The sequence below is a fragment of the Lissotriton helveticus genome, chromosome 2_2 (assembly GCF_964261635.1).
Source record: "Lissotriton helveticus chromosome 2_2, aLisHel1.1, whole genome shotgun sequence".
Classification (NCBI taxonomy): domain Eukaryota; kingdom Metazoa; phylum Chordata; class Amphibia; order Caudata; family Salamandridae; genus Lissotriton; species Lissotriton helveticus.
Genome location: NC_136060.1, coordinates 520513232 through 520532492, shown reverse-complemented (window position 1 = coordinate 520532492; position 19261 = coordinate 520513232). Strand labels below are relative to the sequence as shown.

Genomic DNA, 19261 nt, shown 5'->3' with positions numbered 1-19261 from the left:
CCTCACACGAGCAACAGAACCAGGTGCCACGCCTATCACAAGCAGCAAAATCAGATGGCACGGCTCACACAAGCAACAGAATCAAGTGCCACGCCTCACACAAGCAACAGAACCAGGTGCCATGCCTTACACAAGCAGAATCAGGTGCCACGTTTCACACAAACAACAGAACCAGGTGCCACGCCTCACACAAGCAACAGAACCAGGTGCCATGCCTTACACAAGCAGAATCAGGTGCCACGTTTCACACAAACAACAGAACCAGGTGCCATGCCTCACACAAGCAGAATCAGGTGCCACGCCTCACACAAGCAACAGAACCAGCTGCCACGCCTCACACAAGCAGCAGAATCAGGTGGCACGGCACACACAAGCAACAGAATCAAGTGCCACGACTCGCACAAGCAACAGAACCATGTGCCACGCCTCACACGAGCAACAGAACCAGGTGCCACGCCTCACACGAGCAGCAGAACCAGGTGCCACGGCTCACACAAGCAACAGAATCAGGTGCCACGCCTCACACGAGCAGCAGAATCAAGTGCCACGACTCGCACAAGCAACCTAACCAGGTGCCACGCCTCACACAAGCAGCAGAATCAGGTGGCACGCCTCACACGAGCAGCAGAATCAGGTGGCACGCCTCACACGAGCAGCAGAATCAGGTGGCACGCCTCACACGAGCAGCAGAATCAGGTGGCACGCCTCACACGAGCAGCAGAATCAGGTGGCACGCCTCACACGAGCAGCAGAATCAGGTGCCACGCCTCACACGAGCAGCAGAATCAAGTGCCACGACTCACACAAGCAGCAGAATCAGGTGCCACGCCTCACACAAGCAACAGAACCAGCTGCCACGCCTCACACAAGCAGCAGAATCAGGTGGCACGCCTCACACGAGCAGCAGAACCAGGTGCCACGGCTCACACAAGCAACAGAATCAGGTGCCACGCCTCACACGAGCAGCAGAACCAGGTGCCACTGCGCACACAAGCAGCAGAATCAGGTGCCACGCCTCACACGAGCAGCAGAACCAGGTGCCACGGCTCACACAGTTCCACACTCCCAGTACAACATCACTAGTTAGCAGCTCGGCACCTAGAGATTCATTTTTCTTATTACAATCACCTTTTGATGCCAGAAAGGGCTTGTAATATGAAAAGAATTGCCAGCTTTTTAAAGACCAATTGTACTTTCCAATGCATTACAAGTGACAGCATCTATTCCTGACACACCATGAGAACTCTGTCTGTGATGTGCCTAAATAAATGTCTCACATCCTAATGTTATAGGGAAGATGGTCAGTCACCAGAATGCCTGCAGGAGACGGCCATTGGGGAGGTTAGGGAGGGCTGGGTACAAGCAGGACCATGAAGGCATGCCTGTTTGGGCAGCACAAAGTGGCCTAAATCCAGGGAACAAACCTGCACGTTATCTGGAAGAACCAAGCAGGATTAAGAATGAAGGACCCTGAACTAGGCCAATACCTTAGAAGGAAGGTAACCTCTAGCAGGAAGTGGCAGTCAGGAACAAAGAACTGAAAATAATGAGCAGCTAAGAATTGATGTACTGAGGCTTGGGCATCGAAAATAGGTCATAAGCAAAGTACAAAACAAAATCAGCATCCAAGAATGAACGAACACAGGGTCAAGCGCAAAAAGGTGCTCTGAATCAAAAGATGAACCTTAAGGATGGACCTGGATGAAAAGACAGACGGAATGACCTGATCTTCAGGCGTGAAATAGAGTCAGAAGCAAAACAAGAACTGCAGATGATAATGGGAGAACCGAGACTCTGACATGAGATGAGGTAAGGGCTCTAACTTTGAAAAGGAATGGATCAAACTAGAGGCCAAGAATGAAGAAACAGGGGCTGAGGCACAAAGGAGAGATTGGAATCAAACGATGAGACGGCAAAAATGAGAGCATCTCGGCTCAGGCAGCACATGGCGCTCTGAAGCACAAGATGAAATGAGACAGTGAAACTAAAATATGACTTTATATTGCGCTTCACATGCAACATTAGAGAAATACAATGAACAAAAAAAAGGGATCATTAGAGTCCGGATACAAAGAAGCAGTCACTCGGTACAAAAACATGTCTACCGATGAGCAGTGCAGTGTATTTAGAAGATTGCGAGCCTGTCTAATATTTTCCAGGATAGAGCTCCAAAGTCTAGTGGGAAACCACGTAGAGGACGATGTAAAGTCCAACAGTGGAACATTAAGCAAGTCGGACAAACGGAGGCTGCAAGAATGGGTCATGGATACTCAGGAGAATACTCATGAACCCGGGGCCATTGCTGCTGCTTGCTAGCGACTGGCACAGTCGGTCCCTGATGGGAACGGACCAATCGGTTCTTCCCAACCGGGAGAAAGGGGTTAGAGTGAATGAAGTTTACTATAAAAATGATCACTATGGGACTCCCCAGAGATCCCCAGGTCATCCATCCCATTCAAGAGCTACAGATATCCACCCACCTAATCATCTACCGTCAATGACCATTGTACAAAAGGAACGCATGCGATCACCCACATCCCACTTCAACAGATGGTGTTTGTGACTCCCTAACCCATCGCCTCCGAGCAGAGTGCCGGATCCACAATTAGTTTAGATAAAGGAAAGGAATCCCGCTCTCTGATCCCATCATTAAGTGAAGCTCGCCAAATCCCTGGCTAAGGCACAGCTTTACCATTGTCAACTGTGTACATATGGGCTGCACAAACATATCAACGTAGATCTTGGCAGTTAACATTATTCCCTTTTTCCAATTTACCACGTAAGTCGGTCTCAATGCCAAGAGAACAACCATAGCCAGTGAGGGCAATCATATTGGTTCCATGAATAGAAGATAAAAACCTGAAGGTCCGCGCTCACATCTATCCAGTTAGACTCTCTACCACTACAACTAGAGGGAACTGAAGGAAAAGGAAGACGCTGCCTCAGATCATGTCAGATTAACCCTGTTTCCCATGGTCATCGCTAAATCCTACAAACAAAGAAGGCTCACCATGCATGCAACTCTTATTCACAAATGTCCTCACTTCTCACAACTCTTAGATGTTATGTAGACAGTCAACCAAGAAACTCACACAGGGGCAGGATTCCCATAATGTGTCAAGAGCATAAAAGGTAAAGTAGGGTAAACCACCTTGTGCACATCATGGCTTCCTGGACACCTGGGCATCTTGCACTCAAGTGGTGCTGTGTACAGCTCAGTGCCTAGTGACGGACTCGGAGCGAGCAGTAGGATGAGGCTGCAGTGCTGAGGATGCCTGGGCTCAGAAGATCCACAGTTCACGAGGCCTTTCCTCTCGGACGGGACCTTCATAATCGTGAATGTTGATCAGATCAGTAAAATGCTGTATGACCTTTTTTTCATGAAGCTGGCGTCTTACTTGTTGTATGTGTGTTGTAGTGTCGACCCATGTTTTATGGTTTCTAAAGTATTGTGATATACTCTACAATACAGGTGAATCTATTCAGATTATCGTATGCTTCTTCCATGTCTCTGTTCTAACAGAACTGCCTTTTGTTTCAGGAATCTTCTTTTTTGTGTTCAAAGTGCTGAACTGGGGTCTAGCCAGGACGGACAACCAGAGGAGGCTCATCCCACATGTAATGGAAAGACGAGAAGTCTCTCGCTCTGGCTTTCGGTTTGCAGTTAGCGTTCATTCCTTTGCAAGAGTCATGAATGACATCAACAGTGGACCAAACGGTAGAAATAATGTTCTACAATCCTATTTTCTCAAGTTAATTACATGCTCTTTACACTAACATCTTTACACCAAAGAAAAGTTCTAGTGTGTCTTCTATTTCACATTTGCAAACAGCATATATTGGCGCTGAAAAAGAATCTTCAAATGTTTGTTGCCATTATTTCTACTTGCTGGTCCCACATTCTCTCATTTTGTTTGCATTACCTTCTTTACACAATTTACTTTCTGCCGCTAAGTTGTTGAGAACATTTACAACAAGTCAGGTTCTCAAAACGGCTGCATCTTTCAATCTTCCCTAGATTTAGTTTTAACTATTCAAGTAGCTGGCAAAGAGGTGCCCCACCGACACAACAAGTAATGTACATCTTTACAGCTGTGGTCACTGCACAACATTTCTTTGAGCCAAGCTTTGAAGTGTTTCGTTTCGCTCAACAACGCTTACTACATTGTATACAATCTCTCTGCCATGAGTATTTCATAGCGAATAAAAAGTGCAATAATGTCTAATATAAGTTAATTCACAAAGACATATTTTTCACATTAACCTTGAAGGACTCTAGTGAGCAGTTCATTTTTCAGACATAATTAGACTCTCATAATTACCTTTGTATTATATTTTTCCAACAAAATAATCAACCTTATTCTAGTTGCAATTCATTCCGTTGTTAAGGTGAACTGTAATTGTGACTCTTTTTGTCCCCTCATATTGTTGCTGGCGTTTGTATTTCAGTTCATAATGTATGCAGTTTATTTTTAGACGTGAAATGCTCAGGACGGGTGCATTTGCATACAAGGGTACAGTAGGTTTTCCTGTTAGTAATCATCTTCATATTAATTCACATTTGTATGTAGCTTTTTGCATTTATGTAAAATGATAATGGAAGTCAACTCCAGCACATCCTTCAGGTCAGACTCTTTCAAGCTGAGGGTAATTTGAGGCTTCCTTTAGATTCCTTAAACGTCAACGTGGGCCGCTCCATCCCCGTGGTACTGGGAACGCTGCTGTTGCTGAAATTCCTGATCCAGTCTTCATTACGTCATCCCTGGTGCACCGTCTCTCAGTGATGTCACTTGAACTCAAGTGATGACAGCAGTGGACTTCTTAGCTCGCGGCATGTCTTTGTTGGTGTCTGATCATGATCGTGGACTGGATGAACCCTTTTCCACAAACGCCACATGTGAATGGCTTTTCTCCTGTGTGTATTCGCTTGTGTATACCCAATTGCTGAGACTGGCTGAACTGTTTGCCACAATCACAACATGTGTGCGGCTTCTCTCCAGTGTGTTGACGTTTGTGTACATTTAGAGCACCTTTGTCAATAAATCCCTTCCCGCATTCTGGACACGTGTGGGGTTTCTCTCCTGTGTGTATTCGCTTGTGTCTTGCCAGAGCTGACGATACAGTGAAACTCTTCCCACATTCAAGACAAGGATATGGCCTATCTCCAGTATGTGTTCGCTTGTGTTTGACTAGGGTACCTGCACGATTAAAGCCCTTCCCACACACATTACATGCATACGGTCTTTCTCCGGTGTGTGTTTTCATGTGCCTCATGAGTATTGATGTCTGAGTGAAAGTCTTTTCACAATAACTACATATGTATGGTTTTTCCCCTGTATGTAAACGTTGATGTAGGGCAAGCGACTGTGACAGTCTGAACTTCTTTCCACATTCATCACAAGAAAAGGGTTTCTCACCCGTGTGCAGCAGTTGGTGTGAAATAAGGGTTGCTGAATGACTGAACGTTTTCCCACACACACTGCATATATGCAGAATCTTCCCCTTGTGTGACTTCTGATGTTTCATAAATGCAGTTGAATGAATGAAGTCCTTCCCACACTCCAAACATTTGTACGGTTTCTCTCCTGTGTGTTGACGTTCATGTCTCATCAGGGCAGATGACTGATAAAAACGTTTCCCACACTCGCTGCACGCATACGGCTTTTCACTAGTATGTTTTCTTTGGTGTATACTTAACCCTTCTGGTTGACTAAACCTCTTTCCACACTCACAACAAATGTATGGTTTCTCTCTGGAGTGTATTTTTTGGTGGGAGAGTAAGGCAGTGGATTTACTGAAACTCTTTCCACATTCACTACATTTAAAAGGTTTTTCTCTTGTGTGAACAATGCGGTGGAGGCGAAGCGTATGTGGTTTACTGCAAATCATCCCACAGTCACTACACGTGTATGTTTTGTCTTGCGTATTTAGCTGCTGCTGAGCTATCTCGCTAAAACAATTTACATGGACTTGCAGATGTTTACGCAGATGTGCTGTTCGACCAAATGTTTTCCCACATTCAATGCATGCAAAGGGTTTTTCTCCAGTGTGAACTATGCGGTGCTTCATTAAATCCGACGACTGGATGAAACCCTTGCCACAGTCTTCACATTTGAACGGTCTCTCGCCGGAGTGAGTGAACTGGTGTCTGAAGAGAGTGGACGTGTGGGTGAAACTCTCTCCACATTCTTCGCATTTATAGGGCCGTTCACCGGTGTGCGTTTGCTGATGCCTGATGAGGTCAGAAGACACGCTGCAGCTCTTTCCACATTCATTGCATGTGTAAGGTTTGTCCCCTATGTGCAGCTGTTGGTGCCGGATCAGATGTGCCGAGCGCAGGAAGGACTTGTCGCATTCTGAGCACTGAAATGGTTTCTCTCTCCTATGCATCTCCTGGTGCTTGAGCAGGGATGCCGAAGAGCTGAACGAGTCCCCGCATCTGGTGCACACATACGTGTTCACACCTTTGCCTGTCAGCGGTGCCTGAACAGGGTCTAAAGCAGTTTCCTCATCCATTTTGTTAAGTTTTTCTGTCCAACTTCCACTTTCTTCACTTTGGCAAAAGGTTTCCACAATCAAGAAATGTCCATCGTGGGTCTCCGTCTACTTGTTGGTTTGAGTTTAGATATCACATACTTTGTTAGACACACGAGGTGTCAATGTAGTATTGAAGTGTCAGGCAACAAAGCAGCATATTCCTCTCACCCTCACAGTTCATCACCAAAGTCCATCTACACTGGCTATATGGAGAGGAGAGAAAGGTTTCTCACCACGTCAGGTCCCTCTTACAAACTACCCCTATGGACAGACAACTTCCTGGGGAGTTTCATCATTTTTTAAAGTCTTCACCACTGTGCTCCAAGTGGTTTTAAGAATTGAGGGTTTCCACTATGCTTCTCCAAAGTATCATTTTCTGTTTTGCTTCCCAAAGAAAAACAACCACGATTCTTTTCTTCTTCATGTAGTCCTCAGGATCGGACATTGTCTTCATATTTCTCCGCAGTTTCTGTTACACTGAAACACATATCAGACACATTATTAGTAAAACGGCTGAAGATCACATTCCTAATTTACCTATTATCAGTGTATTCCCATTACTAATGTCTCCCAATAAATATCCACACCATCCTCTGATACGCATCACTATTTTCGTTTCAAAAACTCAACATTGACTCCAACGCACTTCAGTGAGGCCCCCCAGAGAAGAGATCGACCTGCTATGGCCACGCTTATGTTATACAAAGGAAGCTTTTGTACCATCTTTTGTTGCCACTAATCTTGTCTCTTGAAGTTATACAGATATTCTCCTGACCCTGCACTCCCAATATTTATTGAAACTGTGCAGTCAGGCATATTAATTACCCTGCGCGGACACAGGCACGCGGCTCATCCCGCCGGCTCACCCCGCGCGGACACATGCACACGGCTCACCCCGCGCGGACACATGCACACGGCTCACCCCGCGCGGACACATGCACACGGCTCACCCCGCGCGGACACAAGCACACGGCTCACCCCGCGCGGACACAAGCACACGGCTCACCCCGCGCGGACACAAGCACACGGCTCACCCCGCGCGGACACAAGCACACGGCTCACCCCGCGCGGACACAAGCACACGGCTCACCCCGCGCGGACACAAGCACACTCCGCGCGGACACAAGCACACCCCGCGCGGACACAAGCACACCCCGCGCGGACACAAGCACACCCCGCGCGGACACAAGCACACCCCGCGCGGACACAAGCCCACCCCGCGCGGACACAAGCACACTGCTCACCCCGCGCGGACACTGCTCACCCCGCGCGGACACTGCTCACCCCGCGCGGACACAAGCACACTGCTCACCCCGCGCGGACACAAGCACACTGCTCACCCCGCGCGCACACTGCTCACCCCGTGCGCATACTGCTCACCCCGCGCGGACACAAGCACACGGCTCACCCCGCGCGGACACAAGCACACGGCTCACCCCGCGCGGACACAAGCACACGGCTCACCCCGCGCGGACACAAGCACACGGCTCACCCCGCGCGGACACAAGCACACCCCGCGCGGACACAAGCACACCCCGCGCGGACACAAGCACACCCCGCGCGGACACAAGCACACCCCGCGCGGACACAAGCACACCCCGCGCGGACACAAGCACACCCCGCGCGGACACAAGCACACCCCGCGCGGACACAAGCACACCCCGCGCGGACACAAGCACACCCCGCGCGGACACAAGCACACCCCGCGCGGACACTGCTCACCCCGCGCGGACACTGCTCACCCCGCGCGGACACTGCTCACCCCGCGCGGACACTGCTCACCCCGCGCGGACACTGCTCACCCCGCGCGGACACTGCTCACCCCGCGCGGACACTGCTCACCCCGCGCGGACACAAGCACACCCCGCGCGGACACAAGCACACCCCGCGCGGACACAAGCACACCCCGCGCGGACACAAGCACACCCCGCGCGGACACAAGCACACCCCGCGCGGACACAAGCACACCCCGCGCGGACACAAGCACACCCCGCGCGGACACAAGCACACCCCGCGCGGACACAAGCACACCCCGCGCGGACACAAGCACACCCCGCGCGGACACAAGCACACCCCGCGCGGACACAAGCACACCCCGCGCGGACACAAGCACACCCCGCGCGGACACAAGCACACCCCGCGCGGATACAAGCACACCCCGCGCGGATACAAGCACACCCCGCGCGGACACGCGCACACTGCTCACCCCGCGCGGACACAAGCACACCCCGCGCGGATACAAGCACACCCCGCGCGGACACGCGCACACTGCTCACCCCGCGCGGACACAAGCACACCCCGCGCGGACACAAGCACACCCCGCGCGGACACAAGCACACCCCGCGCGGACACAAGCACACCCCGCGCGGACACAAGCACACCCCGCGCGGACACAAGCACACTGCTCACCCCGCGCAGACACAAGCACACTGCTCACCCCGCGCGGACACAAGCACACCCCGCGCGGACACAAGCACACCCCGCGCGGACACAAGCACACCCCGCGCGGACACAAGCACACCCCGCGCGGACACACTGCTCACCCCGCGCGGACACTGCTCACCCCGCGCGGACACACTGCTCACCCCGCGCGGACACTGCTCACCCCGCGCGGACACTGCTCACCCCGCGCGGACACTGCTCACCCCGCGCGGACACTGCTCACCCCGCGCGGACACTGCTCACCCCGCGCGGACACTGCTCACCCCGCGCGGACACGCGCACACTGCTCACCCCGCGCGGACACTGCTCACCCCGCGCGGACACTGCTCACCCCGCGCGGACACTGCTCACCCCGCGCGGACACTGCTCACCCCGCGCGGACACTGCTCACCCCGCGCGGACACAAGCACACTGCTCACCCCGCGCGGACACAAGCACACTGCTCACCCCGTGCGCACACTGCTCACCCCGCGCGGACACTGCTCACCCCGCGCGGACACTGCTCACCCCGCGCGGACACTGCTCACCCCGCGCGGACACTGCTCACCCCGCGCGGACACTGCTCACCCCGCGCGGACACTGCTCACCCCGCGCGGACACTGCTCACCCCGCGCGGACACTGCTCACCCCGCGCGGACACAAGCACCCTGCTCACCCCGCGCGCACACTGCTCACCCCGCGCGCACACTGCTCACCCCGCGCGGACACAAGCACACCCCGCGCGGACACAAGCACACCCCGCGCGGACACAAGCACACCCCGCGCGGACACAAGCACACCCCGCGCGGACACAAGCACACTGCTCACCCCGCGCGGACACGCGCACACTGCTCACCCCGCGCGGACACGCGCACACTGCTCACCCCGCAAGCACACCCCGCGCGCACACAAGCACACCCCGCGCGCACACAAGCACACCCCGCGCGCACACAAGCACACCCCGCGCGCACACAAGCACACCCCGCGCGCACACTGCTCACCCCGCGCGCACACTGCTCACCCCGCGCGCACACTGCTCACCCCGCGCGGACACTGCTCACCCCGCGCGGACACTGCTCACCCCGCGCGGACACTGCTCACCCCGCGCGGACACAAGCACACTGCTCACCCCGCGCGGACACAAGCACACTGCTCACCCCGCGCGGACACAAGCACACTGCTCACCCCGCGCGGACACAAGCACACCCCGCGCGGACACAAGCACACCCCGCGCGGACACAAGCACACCCCGCGCGGACACAAGCACACCCCGCGCGGACACAAGCACACCCCGCGCGGACACAAGCACACCCCGCGCGGACACAAGCACACCCCGCGCGGACACTGCTCACCCCGCGCGGACACAAGCACACTGCTCACCCCGGGCGGACACAAGCACACTGCTCACCCCGGGCGGACACAAGCACACTGCTCACCCCGCGCGGACACAAGCACACTGCTCACCCCGCGCGGACACAAGCACACTGCTCACCCCGCGCGGACACAAGCACACTGCTCACCCCGCGCGGACACAAGCACACTGCTCACCCCGCGCGGACACAAGCACACTGCTCACCCCTCGCGGACACTGCTCACCCCGCGCGGACACTGCTCACCCCGCGCGGACACAAGCACACTGCTCACCCCGCGCGGACACAAGCACACTGCTCACCCCGCGCGCACACTGCTCACCCCGCGCGGACACTGCTCACCCCGCGCGCACACTGCTCACCCCGCGCGGACACGCGGACACAAGCACACCCCGCGCGGACACAAGCACACCCCGCGCGGACACAAGCACACCCCGCGCGGACACAAGCACACCCCGCGCGGACACAAGCACACCCCGCGCGGACACAAGCACACCCCGCGCGGACACAAGCACACCCCGCGCGGACACAAGCACACCCCGCGCGGACACAAGCACACCCCGCGCGGACACAAGCACACCCCGCGCGGACACGCGCACACTGCTCACCCCGCTCGGACACAAGCACACCCCGCGCGGACACAAGCACACCCCGCGCGGACACAAGCACACCCCGCGCGGACACAAGCACACCCCGCGCGGACACAAGCACACCCCGCGCGGACACAAACACACCCCGCGCGGACACAAACACACCCCGCGCGGACACAAGCACACCCCGCGCGGACACAAGCACACCCCGCGCGCACACAAGCACACCCCGCGCGCACACAAGCACACCCCGCGCGCACACAAGCACACCCCGCGCGCACACAAGCACACCCCGCGCGCACACTGCTCACCCCGCGCGCACACTGCTCACCCCGCGCGCACACTGCTCACCCCGCGCGCACACTGCTCACCCCGCGCGCACACTGCTCACCCCGCGCGCACACTGCTCACCCCGCGCGGACAATGCTCACCCCGCGCGGACACTGCTCACCCCGCGCGGACACTGCTCACCCCGCGCGGACACTGCTCACCCCGCGCGGACACGCGCACACTGCTCACCCCACGCGCACACTGCTCACCCCGCGCGGACACGCGCACACTGCTCACCCCGCGCGGACACGCGCACACTGCTCACCCCGCGCGCACACGCGCACACTGCTCACCCCGCGCGCACACTGCTCACCCCGCGCGCACACTGCTCACCCCGCGCGCACACTGCTCACCCCGCGCGCACACTGCTCACCCCGCGCGCACACTGCTCACCCCGCGCGCACACTGCTCACCCCGCGCGCACACTGCTCACCCCGCGCGGACACTGCTCACCCCGCGCGGACACAAGCACACTGCTCACCCCGCGCGCACACTGCTCACCCCGCGCGCACACTGCTCACCCCGCGCGCACACTGCTCACCCCGCGCGCACACTGCTCACCCCGCGCGGACACTGCTCACCCCGCGCGGACACAAGCACACTGCTCACCCCGCGCGGACACAAACACACCCCGCGCGGACACAAGCACACCCCGCGCGGACACAAGCACACCCCGCGCGGACACAAGCACACCCCGCGCGGACACAAGCACACCCCGCGCGGACACAAGCACACCCCGCGCGGACACTGCTCACCCCGCGCGGACACACGCGCACACTGCTCACCCCGCGCGGACACGCGCACACTGCTCACCCCGCGCGGACACAAGCACACCCCGCGCGCACACAAGCACACCCCGCGCGCACACAAGCACACCCCGCGCGCACACAAGCACACCCCGCGCGCACACAAGCACACCCCGCGCGCACACAAGCACACCCCGCGCGCACACTGCTCACCCCGCGCGCACACTGCTCACCCCGCGCGCACACTGCTCACCCCGCGCGCACACTGCTCACCCCGCGCGGACACAAGCACACTGCTCACCCCGGGCGGACACAAGCACACTGCTCACCCCGCGCGGACACAAGCACACTGCTCACCCCGCGCGGACACAAGCACACCCCGCGCGGACACAAGCACACCCCGCGCGGACACAAGCACACCCCGCGCGGACACAAGCACACCCCGCGCGGACACAAGCACACCCCGCGCGGACACAAGCACACCCCGCGCGGACACAAGCACACCCCGCGCGGACACAAGCACACCCCGCGCGGACACTGCTCACCCCGGGCGGACACAAGCACACTGCTCACCCCGGGCGGACACAAGCACACTGCTCACCCCGGGCGGACACAAGCACACTGCTCACCCCGGGCGGACACAAGCACACTGCTCACCCCGGGCGGACACAAGCACACTGCTCACCCCGGGCGGACACAAGCACACTGCTCACCCCGCGCGGACACAAGCACACTGCTCACCCCGCGCGGACACAAGCACACTGCTCACCCCGCGCGGACACAAGCACACTGCTCACCCCGCGCGGACACAAGCACACTGCTCACCCCGCGCGGACACAAGCACACTGCTCACCCCGCGCGGACACAAGCACACTGCTCACCCCGCGCGGACACAAGCACACTGCTCACCCCGCGCGGACACAAGCACACTGCTCACCCCGCGCGGACACAAGCACATCGTCTCTCACACAGGCACTCTGCCCTCATACAGATTCTTTCCTAATCATGCACATACAATATACAACAAAACTCTACATTAGAGCACATTGTGTATCCTACATTCACAAACCATACCACTCACCCCATACTTACAGGTACTCCATTCATTCTGCACTCACAAAGGCAGAGCACCACCGCTCAAACTCCACTGTATTACTATATTTTGTGCCCTCGCCAAGTGCTGCTTCAGACGTCACATAGTACAACACATGACATGTTCTATGACATTATTGATAACATCACTGATGACAACTTAAATGGCATCATTGATGACTACACTGTGCATGCCTAGTGGAGCTGGTCAATTTCAGAGTTTTTTTAATGTTTAAACTGGCATTATCATCCAACTATAATATCACTGGACCCGATTCACAGAACTAACTTAAGACAAAATCCTAAACTTTCTACCACTTTGGTATTCACAGAAGGCACTTACTCATTTCTGTATTCACAGAAGGCACTTACTCATTTTGGTATTCACAGAAGGCCCTCACTCATTTCGGTATTCACAGAAGTTAGGAGTCCTAAATTTAGGACTCCTAAACGCCTTCTGTGAATATTGAAAGTCTTAAAAATGTGATTTTTCTCAGTTTAGGAGTAGTAAAGTTAGGACTCCTAAACTGAGAAAAAATGTGAAGGAAGTTCTGGGACTCAACAAAGGAGGACAACTGAGAATTCACATGTTTTTCAAGAATTTTGGAAAAAGCCAGGAGCAGTGAGATCGGTCGAAAATTGGAAGGCTGAGATAGATAGTTACAACGCGGATGTTACATCGTACGCAGTGGTACCATGCATGGCATTACATCACAAGTAGTTTCTAAGACTTACGCTAGATGGCGCGCAACACCAAGGATTTTAAATCCAACACATTCCCTACTGTTGCACTAACCGGAGTAGTCCAGCACGCCATCTAGTGCAAGTCGTCGAACCGACTTGCGATGTAAAGCCATGCGTGGTAACAATGCGTACGATGTAACATCCGCGTTGTAATCAACTGCCTGGTAATGTATGTGGTAGTAACGTTATATATTCCTTCAAGATCGCAAAGAACGCAGCAATTTTTGTACGTGCAGGGTCGTCTAAATGGAGATTCAGATCACCTAGGATGGTGAAGTTAGAAGGTAAGGGGTTATTAAGTCGGAGAAGGACAAAGCCCATGGTCCGAGTGGACCAGGGGGACAATAAACCAGTATACTCAAAAAGGTGAACTTGGGTGAAAGTGTGATTTTAAATAAGGAGGCCTTGCAGACCGTGGTGGGTAGATCCTCAAATTTACAAAAAAAAAGACCTTTTGTAAATGATGGCAATGCCCCCACCCCCTATCTTTAGTTTCCTGTCCTTTCTGACGATGGAATAATTTGTAGGAAGTGCTGAAGCTACATCAGGACCTGAGCTATCGTGTCGCCAGGTCTCTGTAAGAAAAACAGCATCAGGCTGATCGTTAGGCAGAAGATCAAAGATGTCCGCCTTGTGGTTCGGGAGTGAGCAGCAATTAATGTTATAGAAAGTAAATTCCTTGATTAATGAAGTTGTGTTTTTGAGCATAGGATTTCCCTGCAGATCCGTGTGGATTGGAGTCCCTGAATAACTGTTTAATTCGGGTTCTACCATTATAATCATTATGTATTACATCAGTAGAAGGGAACCTGCAGTGTAAGCACATGGGGGGGCTTAGTTTAGGTTAAACGTAGTGTAGTTAGAAAGGGGATTCATGTGGTACACTCGTAGTTGTTTAGCTGAGTAACTGAGTATCTTTGGCCTAGTTGGACCAGGGGTCATGGCCCCTGGGACTGGTCGGGCGCAGACGGGCTTGCTTTTGGAGCGCCTGCTGCGCGTGTCTGCTTCGCGTCTGCTCTCGGGCCTTTAAATAGTGGTCAGAGGCAAGACGGCCTGCTAACAGCTAGAGCACTAACGTGCAGGGAGCGCGAGGCACAACAACATGGTCTCCCGGGGAAGAAAAGCCCCGTATTAAAGTGCAAGTGCAAAGAGGACTAGTGAGCATAACTCACTCAGAGCAGGATATAGATAAAAATCAGACAACAGTAAAAACACAATATTTCAGCATAAAAGTAATCACATAAAATCAAGTTAACTAAGAGCAAGGAGAGCGAAGTACGTGAAGACCTACCAAGCACTGCACGTCCGCTCCCGGATCATTAAATGGTGGTCCGAGGCAAGAAGGCGTGCTAACAGCTAGAGCGCTAACACGCAGGGAGCGTGAGGCACAAGAAAATGGCCTCCTGGGGAAGAAAAGCCCTGTATTATCTAGGTGCCCCCAAAGGTAGTCTCAGATTGTTGCAACGAGTTCAGAATGCAGCAGCTAGACTGATCCTAAATAGCCCGAAAAGATAGTCAGCTTCTAGCGCCCTTGATCTGTTGTATTAGCTCCCGGTTACGACAAGAATCCACTTCAAAGCGTTATGCATATGCCAAAGCCCCTTAAAGAAACGGGGCCCTAGATACCTTCACTCTTTAGTTCAAAAATATGTTCCTACTCGCAATATCAGATCCTCTGATCCTAACCTAGCAAGGGTGCCGAAGGTCAGGAGGGCTAGAATAGGTGCTAAATCCTTTGACTATTTAGCGCCCAAACTATGGAACTCCCTTCCCAGGGTTCACAGATTCCCCTTCAGAAACTGACTTTAGAAAGAAACTGAAAGCATGGATCATTAGTAACGACCATCTAATCCAATTGACTTTACTTAGGGCATTCCCTTTCATTCTATGAATTTCTACTTTTCCTCTCCTAGGAGTATTTAGGGTCCAGCGCGAGACACCGTCCGGTGTAATCAAGCGCTTTATAAATGATCTTATTATTGTCTCTTCTGAACACCTACTCTAAACACTAATGACTAAAGTAAAATGTCTAACCATATAGTCTACTGCATTGCAAACCACCACAACACCATTTATAAAGCTAGAAAGAAGTTTTAGTGCAAATACCAAATTTACACAAACACTACAACAAACAGCCAGTGGAGGGGTCTCAGCAGACTGTGTAACAAAACAACTTGTAAAATTATTCTTCATCCTAGAGAAAGGTGTGAGCAGAGAGATCAGTCTATTTTATTTATTTATTTTATTTTATAGCACTTGTAAGGCGCACAGCTACCCACAAAGGGTTTCCCGGCGCCAGAACAGCATGAACACGATATCACTGGAGAGAGAACAGTCAAAGCATTTATTTATTGAATAACCATGTTTTTACACTTTTTCTGAAATTCATGTAGCTTTCCTCCTTGCGTATATGAATAGGCAGTGAGTTCCACAACGTTGGGCCCAAGTAGGAAAAAGATCTCCCGCCTATTCTGGCCCGTTTAAACCTTGGTACCACAAAGTTTGCCGCTGTGCCTGAACGAAGACTACGATTTGGGAGGTAGGGTTTAACAAGTGCCTGTAGATATTTGGGGGCCGTGCCAGCTTTGATTTTAAATAAATAACTCAAGGCCTTGAAACGAATACGATTTTCAACCTTAAGCCAATGCAATTCCCTAAGATGTTTAGTGATCCTGGCGGATCTAGGGATTTTGCAGAGCAGTCTGGCCGCAGCGTTCTGCACTAATTGTAGACGCTTTATCACTGCCTTGTTTGAACCCAGGTATAAGATGTTACCGTAATCAAGCCGAGATGTCACTAAGGCATTGACCACGGTCTTCTGGGTAGTGGGTGGCAACATCCAGACTATTTTGCGTAACCATTTAAGAATGGTAAAGCAAATACCTGCCACTTTGTTTGCTTGTTGAGTCATAGATAGACTGTCATCTATGATGACCCCAAGGTTTCTAACCTGAGAGGCTAAAGGTGGGAGTTTGCCTAATGACGATGGCCAATGGGAATCGTTCCAGAGGTCTTTACTATTCCCTAACAGTAGGACCTCTGTCTTATCTCCATTTAATTTGAGTTGGTTGGCTGACATCCAACTGAATATTTCTTGGAGGCCTACTTTTAATGCAGAAGGGACAGACAAGTCGGATTTGGAGAGTGAAAACAGGACTTGCGAGTCATCTGCATAAGTCATTAAACTTAGACCATAGTTTTCTACAAGATTGGCCAATGGTCGTAGATACAAATTAAAAAACAGAGGGCTCAGGATTGATCCCTGCGGCACACCATGAGGAGAGTGGAATACCTCAGAACATGCCTCCGAAGAGGAGATCTGGAAAGTGCGGCGGGATAAGTAAGATCTAATCCATTCCAGAGCTTTGCCCTCGACACCACTCTCCCCCAGTCTGTCAAGCAGTATGGAGTGAGAAATGGTGTCGAAAGCCGCACTAAGATCTAACAAGACCAGTGCTACTGTTTGGCCGTCATCCATAAGTTCCCTGATCTTTTCTGTGACCCCGAGTAGCGCCGTTTCGGTAGAAAAGCCACTCCTGAACCCGGATTGGGACAAATGCAGGAGCTCATTGTTTTCCACATAGGTTGAAAGTGCCTTGTGTATATGCCTCTCTAATATTTTTGAAAAAGCAGGCAATAATGAGATTGGCAGATAATTGGCCATTATCATCGGGTCTGCGCCTGGTTTTTTAAGTAGAGGGCTGACCGTAGCATGTTTCCATAGAGCAGGAACTATAGCTTGTTCCATGGAGGCATTCAATATCTCTGCTATGGAACTCAAAGCAGGGTCCTCCAAATTTTTTATAATACCGATAGGAATAGGGTCACGCGGGGAACCCGATTTGATCGATTTAAGTAGTTCCTTCAGTGTATCCAATTTAATGGGGGGCCAGACTTCGAGATGACATTTTTCTCTAGGGACTAGGGCAGTGTTATCTTCCTTGTCTGTGGTCCTGCTGTCATTTTTAATATTAGAGACAATGTTCTCAATCTTGTTCGTAAAGAAAGACGCCAGGTCCTGGCATTGCTGGGTATTAAGGGGGGTAGGTTCTGCTCTAGAGTTTTCCCCAGCTAATTCTTTTACCATGTTAAAGAGAGTCTGAGATTTATTTTCGGCCATGTTAATAGTGTTGGTAACATAGCATGCTTTGGCTTTCATGCATGCTGAGTGGTAACAGTTTCTGGCCTTTCGGTAGACTTCTTTTTGGTAGAGGTCATAATTTTTCCGCCACTGCCTCTCTAGAGTCTTGCAGGTAGATTTTTCTTTCTTCAGGGCTTCTGTGAACCAGGGGGCGGGAGGGCGGTGTACTTTCCCTTTGCAACGGGCTAAAGGCAGGCAAGTATCAACAGCACCAGTTAACCATAAATGTGTTGATTCTGCAATGCTATCCATATCTCCTTCTAAACATGGGAGACCCTCCTTCAAAGCATTGTTAAGGTCCTCCAAGTTAAGGGATTTCCAGTTTCTTCTAAAAGATTCTGAGGATGTCATAGTTGGACCTTTTTTGGGCTTAAGTGAGATAGTAAAACTTTGTAGAAAATGATCTGACCAGAGAACAGGCGTGGTGTTAAGCCATGAAAGTTCTTTCAGATTTGATATTATAGGATCTAACAAGTGTCCAGCTTTGTGAGTTGGACCACTATTTCGTAGCGTCATATCTAACACCGTAAGGTCATCTATTAAGTTTTTGCAGGTCTTGTTCTTATCATCCTCTAAATGAAGATTCAAGTCTCCTAATAGAGTGAAATTTTGGGCTTTTAGCTGAAGAGGTAAGATATAATCAGCCAGGTTTTCTGACCAGGAGGAATTATTTCCTGGCGGTCGGTATAACAATAAGCCAGAAAAAGTAAAATTGGGATTGAGGGTAATTTTAAAAGATGCAGCTTCGCAGTTTGGGATGAGTGCAGGTTCAAAGTTGCACACATAGTCTCTGTTATGAATAATAGCAATACCCCCTCCTGTTTGGCCTACCCGTCTGTTGTAAATTTCTACTACACCGAGTAATCAACCTAGAGAAATGTCTCAGTGAACACATTAATTAATTGCAAAATACTACTACAGCCATTCGTCTAAAAGGACTCCGCCATGACTGTGGAGAGAAGTCTCATAAAACAGCTAAGACTGTTGCAAAGAACTACCGTGCACATACATCATCAGGGGAGATCTGTGAGTGTAGAAGCTGGTACACTGATAAATAGTATACCCACTTTAAAAACAGGAGTATAGTTCCACTGACATGGTAATTATAGCATCACTCATTATTACAGAAATAATAGTAATTTAACTTATGCAGTAGATTATTATATCATAGAAACTTTCACAAATCACTCACACTCACTAGATGATGTCATGAGTGATGTCACTGGCCAGGTCATGAGTGATGTAACATGTGAGGTCATAAGCAGTGCATTGCCGGGCTTAAGTTAGAGT

General features: G+C 52.2%; 1 protein-coding gene across 1 annotated transcript in view; it reads right to left on the bottom strand.

The window, feature by feature from the left end:
• Positions 1–641: 641 nt before the first annotated feature.
• LOC144821617 (uncharacterized) overlaps positions 642–19261 on the bottom strand; it is a 67742-nt gene continuing 49122 nt past the window's right edge. Inside the window, exon 2 of the mRNA XM_078678856.1 lies at positions 642–7014. Within this exon, the coding sequence (XP_078534982.1) occupies positions 4822–6516 (1695 nt within the window). The 5' untranslated portion in view covers positions 6517–7014 and the 3' untranslated portion in view covers positions 642–4821. The remainder of the gene's footprint in view (positions 7015–19261) is intronic.